Consider the following 21726-nt stretch of genomic DNA (forward strand, 5'->3'; position numbering starts at 1 on the left):
ATATCAAATTTTAAAATGCTTAATTATGTTATGTTATACTCTTCGAATGGAAAATAAGTCTGGTAAAAGTAAAAGAGTTTTGATGTTCTTATGAACACCCGGTTTTTCTCGAATATTAATGGGAAATTGAATTTGGGAATGAAAATTATCGGAAAATGGCATTACTGGTAAAGCGGTAGTAGAAATATGAAGTAAATACCGTTTTACGATAGTTACAATATAGTGGAGTAAAAAATGTACACTGTGGCATTACATTGTGATACAATGCTTAAAATATACTGTTTGGATTATTCATGTGACATGTATTTATAATTGTTTTCTTTAATATCGACTGGGTGAAATATAAATAATTATGAAAATTCGAATAGGTATCTATTAAGAATAGAATTTACATCATAAATATAAAAAATACGCTAACCATACACATCCTGTAGTTACAATTCTCTACAACGACAAAATATAAATGGTCAAACTATATGAAAAATTGAAGCTTTTGTTTAATTCCTGACTATGTAACGTAACAAAAGTAAATTTTGCAAAAAGAAAATCCAATGAAGAATGATACATCGAGAAAAAATATAATCAATTCTCTATGATACTACATAGAGGTAACTTCAGCAAACTGTTTGAATCCCTAATGTATTTTCAAAAGTTTTTTTCTTAAAATCGAAGATAACGGTAATCTGAAAATATATTTACATGCTAGTAACTTTAAATCGAATTGAGACATATTAATTAGGAAATCGGTTGTATGAAAACCGGTAGTGCATCACAAGAAAAAGGTTTTACCCAGTCAATGTACGACATTCAACAACTAAATACGTGGACAAGAATTTTATTAATTTCTAGTATGAGTTTGAATATGTATTATAACACATTTTTCTCGGCAACATTATAATTTTTAATATCCATACTTCTTACACGTTTTCCACATCAAGCAACATATTTACATATCACTTACTCTTCCGCGTACTAATTACTTTGTCTATTACACTTTTATTGCCAGTTAGTCGGATTCATTAGCATAGGAGGAATATTTCAATGAGTAAATTCGGTCTTGATTTCACATCATACCACGCGATTAAGTGAAAATCGTCGATCGTGAGTGGGAAATTTCGTTAGATTTTATCAGAAAGAGAATGCTCGGAATTCTGCGCTTGCGTACCAAAATAAACAACGTGAAACGTTAAACATAAATAAATAATATTTCCGTTTATTTTTATTTTTGTAAATTAAAACAAGAAACACATTTGTTTTTTCTTGCCGTAAAAATCATTAATCACGACTGAGTTATTATTTTCTCCCGCTGAGTCACTTGCTCTGCATACGAGAGCCCACATAAAGCGACATAATTACAAGCATTTAAAAATACATTTTTTTCTAAGAAGTTACGACTTGCGAGTGGATAGTAAAAAAGATTGGACCGCCACCTAACAGAAAGTGACGAAGTAGACAGGTAATTACCTTTTATTTAAATGAATTTCGACATGAATTAAATAATAAAAGAAAACATTTTTCAGCCATATTCACTAATGAATGTGTCGAATTTTTTATTTAATTAAAAAAAAAATTCACCAAAGTAATACGTATGTATCTTCTCCTACTGGAAATAATAAATACGCATTACACAAGGATGCTTAGCCGTCTTAGGTTTATATAACTTATTATTAAGATCAATAACTTGACTCAAAGGTTGATACCATCTTGTTTACAAGCAAATTTAAATACTTCATTCCCAAAGACGTCAGAAGCCTGAATTCCAGGTCAGAAATAAAGTTACAAATATTCGTAGTAGAAAAATAACTCGGTCTTCCTTTTTTAAATCAAATTTGGCATCAAGCTATCGGATGTGTTATGATGATTTTATGAATCATTTTTGTATTATCAAAATATTTATCATACATTCAGTGTCTTCTTAATTTTATACACCATATTTCCTTAAAGGTGATATTGATATAACACCCAAATACGTGTCTAATACATAAATGCGTGTCTAATACATAAATACGTGTCTAATACGTAAATGCATGTCCATAAATACGTGTTCGTAGTACATCAATACGTGTATAATACATAAACACGTGTCCATAAGGTATTACATCGGTACTCCAATCTCAATGTATACTGGTCGCCACATAAGAATACCAAACTAACACTTTTATTTCATTTTTTTTTAAATGGAGTAGTAAAATCAAGCGTTTCGATTGGTTACACGCCAGTTTGTATACAGCGACCATGTCTGAAGATCCGAAGTTGGGACAAAGAAGGGCTTTGTCTGGAGAAACCAAGGAAGTCGTCTTAAATTTTTATAAAAACATTCAGAATAAACATGGAGTGTTGATGGAGGTAATTATTATATGTTGATATTCTTTTAATTAACGAATTAAAAATATACATTTTAAATTTGTATATTAAGTAATACAAATATTTTTTAAATGTTTTTTTTTTTAATTCTTAACATTTACACATTGAGATATGCATAATTTATTTATGTTTATATTTATAATAAAATTTACAAATTAAAGTATTTTGTTTAAATGATCCTTTGCCCTGAATGTATAGTTATTCGTCCGCGTTTTAATGTTAAACGCATCTCTCAGACAAAATCAAAATCAGACGTCTATTACACTGTTGTATTCTTATCCTGTGCCAATGTTCAAATCAAAACTTAGAGTAAATAATGTTATAAATAAATTCTAATACATTTATATTTTTTCACCATGGTCACCTATGAGAGTTTGGCATTCTTAACTGGCGACAACTATACCAGCAATAAATTATAACACGTACGAATGAATCAGAGGTTTTTGTTATTTACATTTTTATTTTATTTCCTTTAGTGTTTGTCTTATAAATACAAGGTAAATTACAAATAATATTTTTTTACATATTTACTACAGTGTTTTCAAAAACATATTGTATAGAATTGTATCAGAGGTTACGCTTCAAGTTCAATTTCGGGCTATGAACATTACAATGTGAAATTTCCCAACCCAATCGTTTAACCACCGTTATCCATCATATTTAATATTGTAATGAATAGTCAGTTTTTTCACGACTTTGAACTATAAATAGTCAAATACTTTATTTCTTAATATATTCAAATAAGAATAGTATTGATTATTTGGGATTATTTATTTATCGATTTAACTTACGAAAACAATGTTATATTACTTTAAATATTATCTTAATCTTTAAAAATCAAAAACATCTACAACTGTATTTATTTTTAAATATTTTGTTTTGATAATTTTTTGTTTATTTTTTATCACATTGAAAAAAAATCAATTTCTGTGAGCCTAAGCGGCTTATCATCAGAAGTAGGCAGGGTTTTTTTTGGAACAAAAAAGGTTCCGGAACTCACTTCACAAGCCTTTTACTTTAAAAAATATTAAAAAACAATTTAAATATACATTACAATACCATATTGTATCATTTAGACGAATTATATACATATAGATTATTATTACGTTAGCACAAACATTGTTTCATCTAATTGGTTTTGAAAATATATTTAAAAAAATATCCATGCAAAAAAATACTAGAAAGCCATTCTACCGCATTGCATGGAAAAAACCCTGGAAATAGATATGAAATTGTGGTAGAGTAGGTTCGAACATAGAAACTCTGAATTAAGAGTCCACGACAATAACCACGGGACTACAACCCGACATTTTTTTCAACAATATGTGTTTTTGGATGATTTTATTATTTTATAAATACAAAATGTTAGATTTAAGCAATGAAAACATTGTATGGCGCCATCTGTGGGCGTCGAATGTAAGCAAGCAGAGGTGCGCAAGAGAGCGGCGCAGAGCGAATAAGAAGATCTACGACAGTGGTCGGTCGATTAGAAAAACACGTATATTGTTATTAAATAAACTCAATTAAAAGTTAATCTTTGTTCTCTTTGCATCCTTCCCTATTCCCGTCAACAGGTTATGGGCCCAGGTCGCGATTGATGTGCGGATTGCAAAGATTTTCGTGGATTTAAAAAAAAAAAATTGAGGTTAGCCGGCATTGTGGTCGGAAGAAAAACGCGGGTGTCCCGGTCGTTTTGAGTTTGTGTGTGAATTACGCGTGGTCGAGAGTAAAGACTTATTCGAAATGGAGGAAACTCACGCTACTCATAGTGTAAAGGCAGTGAAGATTACCAGCGAGAACTGGAATCTTTGGAAATTTCAAACGAAAGTGGCGCTAAAGGCCAAGGGTGTATTTGATGTAGTGGACGGTGCGTTTGAGAAGCCAAGGCAGGGCAGTGCGTCAGTTGACTATGAGAAGAAGGTGAAGGAATGGCAAACGTGCGACAATAAGGCGCAGGGCATCATTGTCGATAGGATGGATGAATCCAGCATGGCTCACATTATAACATGTGACACAGCCAAAGAAATGTGGAGGAAATTGCAGGTCGTGTTCGAAAGAAAGTCGGAGCTGAGTCTCCATCTACTGCAACAAAGATTTTACAATTTTAAATTTCATGAGACGGACAAGATGGTAGATTTTATAACCAAATTAAATACGATTACCAACAATTTAGAACAGGCTGGAGAACCAGTTGCAGAAAGCATGATTATAACTAAAATTTTAATGTCACTACCCGAGAGATTCAGACACTTCATATCAGCATGGGACTCGGTGCCTAAGGAATCGCAGGAGCTAGATGCACTAACATCCAGATTATTAATAGAAGAGGACAGAAATATTGCAAGCATGCAAGAAAGTAAAGAAGAAAAACGTGCAGACATAGTTGCGTTTGCGGCAAAAAGCAAAATAAAATGTTTTAGTTGTGGAAATTTCGGACACTTCAAGAGTGAGTGTAAATTCAGAGGCGGAGGAGGTGCAAGACCTGCAGGGAACGGGGTACAAAGGTGTCACTACTGTGGTATTCCAGGGCATCAAATAAGATACTGTAGAATAAGGTTGAATAAACAAAATTCAGAACCCAGACAGCCGGAGGAGACCAAAGAAACAAATGCATTTATCAATGTGCCCGAGGCATTTGTAGCGACGAAGCGGGAAACAAACTGGTATTTAGACAGCGGTGCAAGTGAGCACATGTGTAACACGAGAGAAGCATTCAAAAGACTTGACAGCTTAGGCAGTTCAAGAAGCGTAAAAGTTGGTGATGGAACAAGCTTAGAGATTGAGGGAATTGGAAAAGTAGAATTGGAGGCATTCAACGGAAAATACTGGATTAAGACAGAAATCGATAACGTGTTATATGTACCTCGACTAAAGGTAAATCTATTTTCACTGGGCGCTGTTCTAGATAAAGGATTCACGTTCGAATCCAATAAGTATGAATGCAAAATAATGCAAGGAAAACGTGTGGCGACGGTAGCAATCAGAGAAGAAAAACTATATAAATTACAATTTCGATACATCTCATCATATGCAAATTTCGCTACCGCAACGTTGAAAGAATGGCACGAAAAGTTGGGGCACCAGAACATTAAGCATGTAAAAGAAGTGTTGAATGTAAATAATGTATCGTATGAAAATGATCCGAACTTCTTTTGCGAAGCCTGCATACAAGGTAAGCAGCACAAATTGCCTTTTAACAACAGTATAAGTAAAACATTGCGTACGGGAGAATTGATCCACGCCGATGTATGCGGTCCGATGGAAGAATTTTCGGTAGGCGGTTCAAGATATTTTCTTCTCATGAAGGATGACTACTCAAGGTTTCGCAAGGTATATTTTTTGAAAAACAAATACGAAGTTAAAGAAAACATTGATCACTTTATTAAGAGAGCAAAATTCGAATGTGGAAATGAAATTAATACCTTGAGGTCAGATAACGGATTAGAATTTATTAACACTGAAGTGAGAACATTGCTTAATAAATATGGGATTAAGCACGAAAAGACAGTACCGTATACGCCTGAACAAAATGGAAAAGCGGAAAGAGAAATGAGAACGATAGTTGAAGCTGCAAGAACACTGCTAAGTGCTAGAAAATTACCGAAGATTTTGTGGGCAGAGGCGGTAAATGCAAGCGTCTATGTAATAAATCGAACAGGCCGAAGTACACAGAAAGGAGTAACACCTTTCGAGTTATGGTTTCAAAAGAGTTTTAAACTCGATCATTTTCAAATTTTTGGCATCGATGCATACGTCCACATCCCCAAGGAAAAGAGATTAAAGTGGGATGAGAAAAGCACAAAAGGAATATTTGTGGGATATGATGAGAATACAAAGGGGTGCAGGATATTTTGTCCTTCAACTAATAGCGTGATCCTCGCAAGAGACGTGATATTCAACGAGAACAATAAGGAAGAACCAAAACTTCAAGAGATTCGAGCAACAATCGACGCAGGTGACATTGCAGAAGAAGAAGAAACAACTGTTGACAACATTACTGATGATGAAGACAATGAAGACGAGGAGCAAGGACAAACGGAAGGGGCAGAAGTCAACAAAAGACGAAGACAGCAACCCAGTTGGCTACGCGATTATGTGACCTACTTCACATCCGAGAGATTTGACATCGAACCAACAACATTTCAAGAAGCCATCGACGGAGTCAATGCAACGCACTGGAAGGCAGCAATGGAAGAGGAACTTGCAACAATAAAGAAAAATAACGTGTGGACTGTTTTAAATAAACTTCCAAGTGATAAGTGCGCGATTGATTCAAAGTGGGTTTTTAAAATTAAGACAAATAGTGAAGGCGAGAAACAATTTAAAGCGCGTATTGTGGCGCGAGGTTTTATGCAGAATAGTGATGAGTTGGGCGAAATTTATGCACCGGTTGCGAGATTAGAGACTTTTAGAATTTTTATGTGTGTGGCAAATAAGTTCAAACTAGAGGTACAACAGTTGGATGTAAAAGGCGCATTTTTGTACGGTAAAATAGAAGAAGAAGTTTTCATGTGGTTACCAGAACAACCGGAAAATCCTGACAAACAAATTGTAAAATTAAACAAATCCATATACGGTCTAAAAAAGTCACCAAAATATTGGTATGAGGAGTTAAATTCTGTATTACTAGAACAGATGTTTGTGCGTTCTAAAAACGATTATTGTTTGTACATATACACGAAATGTGAGGTTAAAACTTACTTACTAGTGTATGTTGACGATATTCTTATAGCAGGAAATGATGTGAAACACGTTGTTAAAATTAAGAACGAATTAAAGAGCAAATTCGAGATTAAAGACTTGGGTAAGGTGAATTATTATCTGGGAATTAGAGTAAGCCAAGATGTTACAAAGGGTGTTACAATTCTAGACCAAAAATTATATTTAGAAAAAGTACTGGAAAAATTCAACATGAGTGACTGTAACGGAGCAGCAACATGCTGTGACTCAGGTATGATTTTTGAAAATCTAATAAGAGAAAAGTCGGAGAGTGCAGAGATTGAGCACAAGTGTAGACAGATTATCGGAAATTTGATGTATGCAGCTGTAGGGACAAGACCAGATTTGTGTTTTATTACTAACAAGTTGGCTAGATTTCAGAGCAAAGCATCTTCTGATTTGTATAAAGCCTTAAAACGAGTACTGCGATATGTTAGAGCCACCCTTGATGTTAAATTAATATATACTGCTGATTCTAATTGTTATTTGGAAGGATATGTAGATGCAGATTGGGCAGGCGATAAAACGGATCGGAAATCCACGACAGGATATATTTTTAAAGTGTTTAATGGTTGCATAAGTTGGGCATCCAAGAAACAGCAAAGCGTCAGTTTGTCATCTACTGAAGCTGAATATATTGCCTTGAGCATCGCTTGCGCACAAGCGTGTTGGATAAGGGGAGTATTGGATGATTTTGAAATTAACATTACAGGAAAGATTTTAATATTTGAAGATAACCAAGGTGCGATCAAGTTAGCATTGAATGCAGGGACGCAGAGACTCAAACATATCGATATAAGATATCATTTTATCAAGGAGAAAGTTGAAGATGGGTCGGTAGTGTTAAATTATATTAAAACCAACGAGCAAATTGCAGATATTTGTACAAAGATTGTTAACAAAGTTAGGGCTCAGTATTTGCTAAAGAAAATTTGTAATATGTAGTATGCGGGTGTTTATTATTTTTTTTTTATGGATTTTTCATTGAGGGGGGGTGTTAGATTTAAGCAATGAAAACATTGTATGGCGCCATCTGTGGGCGTCGAATGTAAGCAAGCAGAGGTGCGCAAGAGAGCGGCGCAGAGCGAATAAGAAGATCTACGACAGTGGTCGGTCGATTAGAAAAACACGTATATTGTTATTAAATAAACTCAATTAAAAGTTAATCTTTGTTCTCTTTGCATCCTTCCCTATTCCCGTCAACACAAAACTCGCAAATGTAACTATTTGCCCCGTTAAACATAATAAAAGTTAGGGAATAATATATGTATTTTTTTAAATCACCACTGCTTTGACATCTAGCATGACGTATTTGACATTGAATCGATAACCTCAAACTCAAGATTATATGATTTCGTTTAACTTCTGGTGTATTTTAAGTCGTGATTTGTGTAACACTGTAATTAAATTGTAAAAAACATGCTATTGTCGTTAAATTGTGTGTTGAATACTGCTTCTAGAAAGATGTTTATTTTTACATGTTTTATTACAAGTCTTGGGAAATATACTACTATAAATTTATATAGTTCACGCCTGACATCATTTTGTGATATCATAAATTCTAGCAAATTTCTGTGGTACAATAAATTTATATTGCTTAGAATTTTATAAATAAAAAAGTAAATAAGTTATAATTCCAAAAAGAGGTAAGTGAATACATTACGCCAAGAAATAAATATTAATTTAAATAAAATTTTAAGGGTACTAATAAATTATTTCTTATTATAAAAATATATTTGGTTGGATTTCTAAAGGCATAGTGAACCAATATATCACACGCATTATATATGTAAAGGCCATTTAGTTGGCTACGCCATGTACTCCGCATGCCTCCCAAGAGCCTTAATCAAGCTTACCTCTTTTATAAGGCATCAGGTTCGCGCCGCCCAGGATGACTACTGCCGACAATTTGTCTGCAGTTCTCGTCTGAACTTTGGGACGCGAACCTGACTTGGGAGGATGTAAGGGAACTGGCAACCTACAGAAAAGCCTGGAGACAGTTTGCGGATTCCATAAGCTCCACATAGGGAGCGGATATGGTTTAAGAATATGAAAAATAATATATGCACTACTAGTGTCCCCATTTTGTATATTTTTTTACGAGATTTATATATTTTTTGATGTACTGGACACCGAAACCATGACTGTCGAGGTGCCAGTAAGTAACACAATTGTTTCAATTTCTACCGGCGGGAATTTCTTATTTTAATAATGTCCTAAACAATTGTTTAATTGACCCTATGTGAACACCTCTATGGACGGGCCTAGTAGGTTGTCAGCTAGACATGCTTTGTGTCGTTCGTCATATGTACGGGGCTAAACCCAGTTTGACAATAATTCTTCTTCTTCTGTTCGTGTCATGTCAGCTCCCCCTGATGTTGACTATCTCTAGAGAGTACTTGTCCTTGTCTTGGGCAGCTCTAAACAGCGCCTCGACAGCGCCTGATCCCCTTCCAATCGTCTGTATTCCAGAATCAGGAGATCTGTCTTCTACCCACACCTTGTCAACTCTCTATTTTACCTTTTATGATCAGGTGCAATAGCTCGTACTTTTCTCCTCTCAGCACATGCCCCAGATAGGACACCTTCCGGACCTTGATATCAGTCAGCAACTGTCTCCCTGCTCTTGCTCTTTGGAGCACATTTGCTTTACTGACCATATCGGTCCATGGCGTGACATTAATTAAGTCCCTTTTTTTGTTGTCATTTCAATTCGATGATTTCTGTAACAGTTATGTAGCAGCTGTCGTACATTTTTCTTTCTACTGGCTGTAATGGTACTAAATTTACTTATGGTATTTTTTGTTTTTGTTATAGGACTCATCGTTACAAGACAAAGTAGCCAGGTTCAACAATGCGGCTGCTCAACATCGACAAGGGCAGCAACACAACCCCTTCTCAGAATGCGGAGGTGGAAAGAATCTCCTTAAACCCAAATTTGCAAGAGAAGATTATGGAAAGTAAGCAGCCTTTTTAATAATGCCTTTATATCTCAAATAATTTTTAATACATTTTACTTTTAAAATGGTCAAACAAGTCGTATCTCCAGGTAAGTCTACCTCCATAGTGTGTGCTCGGTTTGTTGAGACAGCGGTGCTCATCATTTCTTATTTTGTGTAATATTTTGTCACAACCAAAATCGTAAGCTTTTTCCACATATTTTTCTTCAGTTTTTTAGTGTTCTCAATTATCTATCTATAACATTTAAACCGAAATTATACAATATTGGTCAGTAGTAGTTTAACCCATTTTAAAGATTATCTTAAAAATGGGTTAAACTACACTGAATTAGGAAAATTCATTTATGAGCCAAAAAAAAATGATGTCCCAACATCATAGCGCATGAATAGTAATGTATTCTTTGGAACCTATTTACTTTACCAATCCACTGACCCTGCTTTGATTACATTTTGTTTTTGTCGTAAATAGCATTGTTTCAGCCTGGATTGAATTTTTTCAGATTTCATCAGATTAAGCAAATGCGATCCTTATTTGCACATCTTCAATACTCAAATAATTTAGTAAAGCCGGAACTTCTGCTGCATAAAAGTTGACTATAATCACTTAACTACATGTTGTTAATAACGGTGACACTCAAATCACTGACATCGTAACTAGTACTGTATAACTACTTTTATTTCATATGTATAAGAGTTGTCATTATGGTTACTCTAATATATTTGAAAAAATGCAACAGACACAAACTATTGTCAATTAAAAGCAAATCAACCGAAGAAAAAAAAATACTGTAATATCTCCACTTCTGGCTCCAGTCACATATCAAATGTCTGTTCTTAAAGACTTTAACATTTTGGACAGTAATTGACATTTTTATAGAATTTAATAATATTTTAACTAGATTTTTAAAGCACGCACATGCTCACTAAATAATATTAACTGCATCTTTCACTGTTAAATAGATTTGCAGTGTTTTAAAATCATAAAAATTACATAATTTATTGTAATTTTCAGACCAATTCCTGGATCAGTAAGTGAAGCGCGAGGAGTAAAGGCTTTCTCACATGTGTGCAAAGAAATGTTGGAGCTGTGTGAAGTTATCAACCAGAATGGCGAGATCATTGATGATGAAATAAGGGTCATATCATTTGGATACTTATTTGAGGTAATTCATTGTACTTATATGAAATAATTATATTCATATCTTTCTAGAAGATCTGCAAATTATCATTCTATGACTAAACAAAAATTTATGAATATTATTTTTAAAAAAGTATAACAGTTTTACGTTGTCTCTTGTCTTGATAAATACACTAGATATTGACTACTTAATGCCAAAATTTTGTGGAAAAAAGTAAAAACATTAATTATATTTAATATTTTGGTTTATTAAAAGCATTTTTCACTCATGTGCTCAATTTTATGGATTAAGAAACTTCTTCTCATTTTGATAATATCTTAAATACACATTGATAATGATACTTATTTCTATCTACGCAGAATCAAGATTAAAAACATTTTTTTGCCAAATTTGTATACATTACCCTCCATATTTGGAATAATTGGGTATTCAACGATTCATAGTCGAAATAGCCCTCTTTTAAAGTTTTCAAATTTACTCTTGGACAAATTCTAACTCTGTAGTATATTTCCGCTCTAAGACAACGATATATTTTTATGTTTTATTGAAATGAAGTATTAACAGCATTTTCTAAAAGAAATAAAAATAGCAATATATTATTCATAATACCTACATATCACTGAGTGGGGGGAGTGAGTTTTTTTAGCTTTTTTTAAAAATTTTATTATTTTATATCATAGTCGATGTTATAAGAAACCTATTTTATTGAATATTTTTATTTATTTACACCAGTTAACATTTGATTTGTGATTATATTGTTTAACCACAGATGGCAGTACAAGTGCCATTTTAGATTTAATGTCACTGGGCTTTAATTACAAGCGCGACTGTACATGTACGGTCATACTCCTGGACAGGTTAAAGAAATTGTTGAAAGGTATATTCATATAAAGAAACAATTCAGTATATTGTTAATATCAACTCTAATTCAATAAATGAAATTTTTAATAGTAAACTAAAATGAAATATTTACACAGCATGAAAAATGGACAGTTATATCTTCATGTATTATACGATAATAAAAAATACTATCATCAAATAATGTCCAATAATTCTTAGTGACCCTAGACTATATATATTTTTAAAATTTTATTGTTTTTGAGATCAGTATCTTAATTGATTTTTATCTAAATTAATATAACTGTAATTTGTAGTCAGTATTATGTAGTTGCAAAAACCCATGTGTTGTGCAACACCTCATGCCTAGATGCCCAACAACCCTTGACGTTGAGTAACTAGCGCATCGAAAGGGTCGAGAGTTTCAAGTACTTGGGAGTGTACGCGACTGAAAATGGCAGCCTTTAAAAGGAAATGGGAGTGCGATTAGAATTCGCGGAGTCTGCATTTAACAGTATGAAGGCTGTCTGGAGATTGGATTTATACTTGGTAAAGACAAAATGCCGTCTATACAATGCCTGCATTGCTCCTGTTCTCTTATACGGCTGTGAAACATGGCAACTTACAAGGGCCCAGAGCAGCATTGTACTAAGCTTTGAGAACGGGTGGCTGCGGAAAATTTTATGTGTGGTGTGGTTTGACTTTGTGAGGAATGAAGAGATAAGGCGTAGGACGCAGCAAATCTTGGTCACAACTGTCGTCAAGAAAAGGCGATTCAGTTGGCTTGGCCATGTACTCCGCGTGCCTCCAGAGAGCCTTAATCAAGCTTGCCTCTTTTACAAGGCATCAGGTTCGCGCCGCCCAAGACGACCACTGCTGACAATTCGTCGGCAGTTCTCGTCAGAACTTCGGGACACGGATCTGACTTGGGAGGATGCAAGGGAGCTGGTAGCCGACAGAAAAGTCTGGAGACAGTTTGTGGACTCCATATGCTCCACATAGGGAGTGGATATGGTTTAATATATGTTGTTAATGTCCAACATCTCCATACTATTTCGTTCCTAAAGAGAAGTCCTTTTCTGTGACGAAAAATGCAATGTAACAAATATTGTAGAAACTTGAATTTGATTTCAGATTTATACCCGCATCAACGACAAACTTGTTGGACTGTTATTGAGGGCCCGAAAACATGAATTCATAAATTTTGAAGGAGAATGCTTATTTCAGGTACCTTTTAGTAACAAAATTAACAAAATATTTTAAATTTGTTAAAACATTTATATATATATATATATATATATATATACATATATATATATATATATATATATATATATATATATATATATATATATATATATATTTAAATATATATATATATATATATATATATATATATATATATATATATATATATATATATATATATATATATATATATATATATATATGTATATATATAATTATTTCTCTGCGCGTTTTCATATTTTTGTGATTTTGTATAGATATTTTGGTTTTTAGAATACAGCGTAAATTTGCGATAATATTTTAAATTGTGTCTTTATTTAAAAAAAAGTAGCACCCAAATGTTTGTCTTACATAAATCGTTATGAATATTTGCAAGTAACTCATTTTTAAACCTTTTTACTTTTCATGGTGTATTAACACACTTCGGACGGGAAATCTATTTCTACCCGTTTGGTCGATTGACGTACGGAATGGTATTTTTACCTTCTGCCCCGGACTCATTTCAAAGTCAGGAAATAAGGAACTATCCAATGTTTTTATATTAATATTGTGTACCAATCACTTTATTAAGGTCTTAACTATGCGTACATAACTATCAAATCCCGTGAATTTGTAACAATAAATAAACTATGTGGTATGAATTATAATCTTATAAATATTTTGATCCTTAAATAAACGATGAACAAGTAATCAGCTCGGTACTAGTCCACAGTAATATTAAATAAATGTTTTAATAAAAACCTCTTTATTTATTTCGACCCCCTTGGAATCAAAACTGGGACATTCAGCACAGTAGCCAAATGAGCTGACGACTACGCTATGTAGCAGAAAATGTAATACTAGTGACAAAATGCTGTTTTCCATGGGCAGCCGACTGCTTAGACAAAATCTAAAATTTTTTAATCTATAATTGTAATGCGTCGTTAATTCAAATATGATTATTTTCAACTTGTATTTTTTTCTTACTTTGGAAATATTGCAATTGAATTTTTTAATTGGATTTTAACTAGCATAGTAAGTTAAATACGGAGATTATTATCACAAAGAAATTCGTTTTGTCTAAAATCATCTTTTGTTGGAAAAGTACATATTCAATTCATTGTGGAAATACTAACTACCTGAATAGTTTTAAACATTTTACTAACATAAGTAAGATTGTCATCGATATCAGGTCACTAGTTTCACCTTCTCGAGATTATAGATAAAATAGTTCTTCCAAAGTAAAATTATAAACTAAGAAATCGTATATGTATGACTTGTATTTTTATTTATGGTCATATATCTACACATATTTTCTTCAAGTGTTAGGGTTAATTTCTATTATACTAACTTAACTTACTTTGTTTGCCTCTGTAGTGTAATGGTCAGCATGCTTGGCTATAGTAATGGAGGTTATGGGTTCAATTCCCAGGGGGGGGGGTTAAATAAATAGTGATTTTTTCATAATAATATTTATTCAATATTACCCTGGACTGGTACCTAAAGCGGAGGGCTAATCACCATTCCTTCATGTATTATCGATCACGATAATACTGCATTTATATGATGCAGTGCCCTATGCACCATGGAGTGCGGATAAGGGTTTGAAGAATACTAACTTAATGATTTGAATTTGAATTTTAAGTTAAATTTTGTGTAAATAAAGCCATCAAAACTCTACAGTTTACAAAAAATGATATGCTTGAGGTTAAAACTGATTTTAGAGATGATTACCATTTATTTAAAAAATCTTTATCAAGCACAACTTAATTATTTGTGATTTCAAAACATTATGTTAAAATTAATATTGTTATATTTTATATGCACCTTATTAGAGAAAATAATGAAAATAAGGGGTCTTTAATAATAAACTAATGAAGGTTATTTCAGAATATTATCAGGATTGGTAGAATTGCGTTAACTGAATTTATTTAAAATATATGTATATATTTTTGCTTCCTTACGAAGTCTTACGTATATACATACATTAAGTACAAAAATTACCCGGAAATTGTAAAAAAAATACATAAATTGTTATTTATTTTATACAAAATTTATTTGTCCGCTTAAAGTAGGCTCCATTGAGTGCAATAAAGTTTTGCCAACGTTTAACCAAATCATCTATACACTGCTCATAAGTCCTCAAAGTTATCGCCTTCAGCTACTTCAGCGAGTCTTGTTTTTACGGTTTCGGCACAGGGCCATTCTATTGATTGACGATTTGTTTGCATGTCGTACTCATAGACCCGTGTTTCGTCTCCAGTTATGATGCGTTGCATGATGTTTGGCTCACTATCGACTCCGGAAACCATGTTAAGAGCAACCTGCTTCCCATACTTTTTTTGAAGAACATTTAGCTCTTTCAGAATCATTTTCGCAACGACCCGTTTCATGCCCAAAATATCACTCAAAATACCATGAGCTGACATTATCAATATGTCACACTCTTGTGCCAACTTTCTAACACTCATGTGGCGATTTTCAAGCACTAATGTTTTGATATTGTTGATTTTATTAGCTGTCGTAGAGGTTGATGGCCGACTAGAGTGAAGCAAATTTTCGACGATTTCATGGCCCGCTTTCTTCTTCTTCTTCTTATACTACTCGTAAGCCTGTGTTTTGGACATACACAAATCACCAAAGGCTTTATTTAACATTTTCAATGAATCTGCTCACAAAATTTAGTTTGCGACACAATTTTAAACAAACTCGTTCCACTATTTTTTCCATTTTCATATTTGCTCAGTACACTTGATGTCGTCCATTACAAATAGCTGCTGTAAACACACTAAGTTACAGATCGCGCTCTAAACAGGTTTGGTATTAAAAATGGGGCTACCAACTTGAAGGCAAAAAAATAGTGATTCCTTTTAATCGGTTCATTTAAATCCAAATTTTCAGGTAATTTTTGTACGTATGTATTTTGAAGATGGTTATCTGATTGGACTGCATACATAATATTAGCATTCTTTCATATTTAATTTAATATATGAAAATGCAATCGTTTAGCCATAAATATTAATTACTTATATTATAGAGCAGAAATGTCACAAAGTGTTATCATTTTATTTATTTCTCCTTAATATGGTCAAATAAGAATATTGAATCAAGCTGCTACACATAAACTGATGTTTGCTATGATCCGATCCGATGCCGCATTTGTTAGTTTCTGCCAAATGTGGTTTACCAATTTTAGTTTCATAGACCAACTAAATGTAATTACATTACTCATTATATCATTGCATTAAAAAAAATTATAAATTTTATTTTAAAAAATTTTGAATTTAAATTTATATCTTGCATATCTTGTGTTATTTTTATGAAAAATAAAATTGTAATAGTTACTAATGAAGAAGAACTTAATGCGATTCATTCATTTGCATCATAAAATAATTTTTGATTGCTTTCGTTTTGCAATTTTATCATGCGTTTGCACTCACTTACGTAATATAGTGTGTAGCGTTTTACATATTATAGTTTGTGTTCTTTCAACAGAGACGTGACGACGATGTTCCGGTGTATTTGGTGAAAAACATCAAGGAGATTAGGCGTTGTTGTGAAGAAAAAGTGCTGGCAGCGAGGCGTTCCATAACTCCCACTCCGCAGTAATAAAAATAACAGTATCCTATTATTTCATGCAGGTTTCCATCTGTTCAACCTGTATGCAGCGATTTAAATGTCCAATGCGATTGGCATTTTTATTTATGTCTTTTTAATTTAGTGTTTTACATAATCAAATCATAAAATTTCCTACTGTTTTATAAACAATGCATAGTGTAATTAAAACAAAGTATTATATTTTTTGTGTATTATCATCATCATAAAATTCCTATTTTTTGATGCCGCTATCCTCATAAGAAAGCAGGAACTCTAATTTTTAGAAATTATCAACAAAATACTTGTAATTTTTTTATATAATATAAAAAAAATAATTTTGTAGCATTTTTGTTTAACTGATAACATTTTGCGTTTCTTTTCCAAAATTATGTTTTTGGTGCATATACTCGTATACATTTATATATATGTCCAAAATTATATTCACTAATCTATTCATCGTTTTAATTTATTTTTTCTATTATTTTCCTAGTAAAAATATTTAATTAGTGTTTCACCCATTCTGCCGAAAATGTTATTTTAATGTATTACTTTTTATTTGATAGTTTTATTACAAACGGTATTCAATAAAACTGGTGAATACATATTGAAATGTTTGTAAAGTTTTATTTTTTGATTTATTTATAAAGTAAGTCATTTATTATTACATGTTTCAGTTACGTAAAGTGTAGATAAAATATAACATGGTTAAGTAACCAAATTACATTTATCAACTTTTTTATAATGTTTTACAGCCATGAAATAAAACATCTTACATAGATATGTATTTTATAAAATACAAATATTATAGTATTTGTTTGTAGTGCTATATCAGTAACTAATAAATTGTATTATCAATAGCCAGGTATTTTGTCCAGTATTATTGCAATCAGATGCATATGGTATAAAAAATTTAATGAAATATGTAATACACACATATTTTTCATTAATTTTTGGTCGTTTGGTTTTGACAGTCAATAAAAGTCAACGAAATCAAACTAAATAAATGACTGTAGTTGTTGAAAATAGTACTTATACCTTTAAATAAATCTTGTTTTCTTATCATTTTTTATCCACATACTAGATCAGTCAAAATCCCTAGAATTGATGCGGTTATAATAATTGACATTTTTAAAAATATTTTTTACTGTTACATTGTAAAGCCAAAATTGCTTTAGAAAAATATCATGTTATATATTTTATAAAAATGTTGGCCAAATATTTATTTTGTTTGACGTTCACAATATAATTGATATTTTCAATTGGTAAATGGTACATAACAACCAAATTATTTTCGATTTTTATAATTTATTTATATTTAATCATTCTCATCTACACCAACAGTGAATTGTAATGAAAAATGCTTTTTCTTCTCTTTCTAAGCGGTTATGCATTGTGGGTTTAGTTTTATATTTATAATACATTTTTAAATTATGATAATCCTACTACTTATTCTGTTTTTTTGGCATTCCTTACTTATTATAACAACTAAAATATGTCATGTGCTTTTATATTATTGCCAAAAAAAAGTAAATTCAGACTTTTTGAAATCATTACCCCTTTTAATAAAACAAACATACATCAATAATAAACAATATAAGTTTTGTTTGGAATTTTTAATTAAAATTATGTGGGTGAGGGTAATCGCTTTGCTTATGTATATGTCTGACACGTTAGTTAAACTTTACAAATAATGAATAGTCAAGTCTTTAATAATATTGCCATGATTACGATTATGTTTGCATAACATGCATATGAATGTTTTCAAACTTGATTATAAATTCAGCAATATATCGGTGAGTGTAAGGCACCAATCATAAATTTGAAAAATCAATCGCTCAGCAGAGACAAATTAGTGTTTTTTTTAGAATACATGTTTCTGATAGATTTTAGGAACTAAATATACATTTTTTAACACAAAATTATTAAAATATCAAAATTAAAAAAAAAAAAACATTATTTGTCTCCACTGAATATTCGACTTCTCGGATGAATTTTTTTTTACCTTTTACCTACAGAAATTGTAAATGATATATTTTATTAAAAATAGACATTATGTATTGCAAATGCTGTAAGAGTAGAGAAAGCGAAAATCAGTCACTGTATCATAGAAAAATTACACCTTAAATGTATTTTCTTAAAATAATGATCACAATACCTTTCCTAAAAAAGTTACAATTTAGACAGATTAAGTTATTGTTTTATTTTAGATTTAATTATTTATGTAAGATTTTTTAGTGTAAGTAAACAATATATTTTATTTAATGTTTTAGTAAATGAATTTAGAGCTAATGATCATTTCAGTACATTCAATAATTATGTCAATTCAAAAATAGTTTTATGATAACTTATACACATATGAAGATCAAATTAGGTTTGTATCACGCTTCAATGAAATATTTTTTCATTAATAATTTTTATCCCTAATAGCCTTTTCTTGTTAAATACATGTATGGTTTTTTGTTAAAAGATAAACTAATCAATATTTCTTTAAAAGTTAGGAACACAAGCATAAAGACATAATTTATAGGTATGGTATTGGGAATCAAAAGTATTATAAAACCACTTGATAATTTTAATGGCTATGTTTGATGTCATATTGTAATTTTATGTTCATTTGATGCCAGACATTCCTAGATATGGTATTGAATTTTTTGTGTGTTTATTATCACACTTTTCCGAAGATTTAGTGAATTCTACAATTATACACAATAAATACTTGCGCGTCGTTGATTAACTATTGATTATAACTTTTCTGTTAATCTTAGATACTTTTATCAATAGTGATGTTCAGTTACTTAATACATATGTAAATTAAATAAATATTATACCCAAATGTGTTTATTCGTTATCTACCACCTTTATTTTTTTCCGTTATCCTTTATCATATTATGTTTTCGTTGATTTTACAGTAACTGCTTTTTATTAAATTAAATACAAGAGATGTTAGACGTTAAAGCATCTGAATTTAAAAAAATCAGATATCATTATTGTTTATTTAGAATAAAAATGTTTTTTTGATTTTCTGAAAGGAATCAATTACTGAATGATAATTCATACCATTACTGTTGCACAAAATGCAGAAAATAATGATCGCTATGTATCTTCGAATATTATTTATTAAGCTTTGAAATTACTAAATACTTAATTTTTAATTTGTTTGGAAGTAGAATTAGAAAGAATTTGGAAATGAATATACCAGTATGGATCGTATTGGAGAGTCAACGACAATATTTATTGATATCCATCGACAGATAAAAATGTGTTTTATCAAGCTGTTTTTTTTTTTATAAATAGGATATGACATTAAGCGATTCATGATATGCTGCGTATGATAAAATATCTATTTAAAGAAAAATCAAATTAATGGCATTAGTGAAAATATACTGTTCTGAAATGGAAATATTTTAAGCAATTCATTCAGAGATATCGTAGGTGCGATCAAACAATATTTTTTTTATTTAACTTTATAAAGAAGTTGAAACCTCTATCTATCATTTTTAAAGGGACCTATTGAAATAAACTATGAATGCGGGATTAAGAGGTCAATACACAAGGATATACGATCCAGTAAAGATATCGTCCTCCCAATCTGTATAACCATTGGTAGGTTAAAATCGTAAGAAAAATACAAGTTTTAGATCCAAATAATGTTTTTTGTAATACAAAGGTGAACGGAACCAACAAAAAAAGTTTATTGTATTGTAAATAATCTGTCATCGAAATTTGTTTTTGTACTAATTTATTTCTGTAAGTCAACAGTATATTACGAGTATAGGCTTTGCAAATGACATTTTTTCGGCATCAGTTATTGAATGTGGATCGTAGCGATCACTTAAACAATTTATTCACCTGTTTGATGCTCCAAACGCAGCGTAATTCAAACGATGAATGCGGAATGGTGGATAGAAACGATGCATGCGATCTTTCTACAATATTTTTGTATGAAATGAATTCGGGTTACAAGAAAAAACGATTATTCGAAGAACGATAGATAGAGGTTTCACTGTATATATAGGTATTTATCAATAAGAATGAGGCTTTCCATAGGTAGAAAATTCACTAACTTTCCAAGTTGTGTTTATAATGCCATCCAATATGTTATTGAACCTCAGGTGTCAGGTTTTCAACGTACATGATGGAAAATTTTAATTTTTGTTTACTATGAAATTTCTGTCCGCCTCCGTAGTGTAATGGTCAGCACGCTCGGCTACCGTTCTGGAGGTCCAGGGTTCGATTCCCAAGGGGGGTAAAATAAATATAAGTGATTTTTTCACTGTAATATTTATTCAATATTACCATGGACTGGTACCTGAAGCGGAGGGCTGATCACCTTTCCTTCATGTGTAAAAACGATCAAGATAACACTGCGTTAATATGACACAGTGCCCTATGCACCATTGGGGTGCGAATAAGGGTTTTATTTTTATTTTTTTATATGAAAATTAGAAATTTTGTTCAGAAGAAATCACCAGTTTTGTATCGCTATATATTATATGGTTATATGGTTAGAAAGCATGGTAGCAAACGGTATGTAAGGTTCAGAAAAGAATAAATAAAACTGTTTCAAGCATCTAATATTCACTGTTGAACGTGTTATTGAATTGCTGCGTTTTTTTAAAAATCAAAATTCTTCTAAACATATTTTATCCAACAAATTTTAATAATCATGTTTTTATCAATTTTCCAGTATGACTCCGAAAAAAGTAAAACAAAAATACTTGGATCTAATTATCGGTGAGTTAATCAAATTATAATAAAACCAAACTTTTATACTTGGCTTCAATATTTTTAGTGTTTCGTTGTTGGGTTAAACTTAGTTTTTAGTAACCCATAACAATGAAAACCAAGTCTAGATTTCACTAGTCACATATTTCGAAATAAAA

At 31.5% G+C, this 21726-nt stretch overlaps 1 protein-coding gene across 2 annotated transcripts in view; it reads left to right on the top strand.

The window, feature by feature from the left end:
- LOC148311292 (actin-binding Rho-activating protein) overlaps positions 1 to 19676 on the top strand; it is a 46799-nt gene extending 27123 nt beyond the window's left edge. Inside the window, exons 2-5 of one of the 2 annotated variants that reach the window (XM_088256845.1) lie at positions 9901 to 10043; positions 11056 to 11206; positions 13154 to 13246; positions 16742 to 18023. In XM_088256845.1, the coding sequence (XP_088112971.1) occupies positions 9901 to 10043; positions 11056 to 11206; positions 13154 to 13246; positions 16742 to 16855 (501 nt within the window). In that variant the 3' untranslated portion in view covers positions 16856 to 18023. Of the gene's footprint in view, positions 1 to 9900; positions 10044 to 11055; positions 11207 to 13153; positions 13247 to 16741 lie in introns of both variants that reach the window. The other variant, XM_088256843.1, reaches the window with a different exon arrangement.
- Positions 19677 to 21726: the final 2050 nt, after the last annotated feature.

This window comes from Brachycentrus maculatus, unplaced genomic scaffold, assembly GCF_059751285.1.
Source record: "Brachycentrus maculatus isolate JH-2025_06_01 unplaced genomic scaffold, ASM5975128v1 h1tg000068l, whole genome shotgun sequence".
NCBI classification, from domain to species: Eukaryota; Metazoa; Arthropoda; class Insecta; order Trichoptera; family Brachycentridae; genus Brachycentrus; species Brachycentrus maculatus.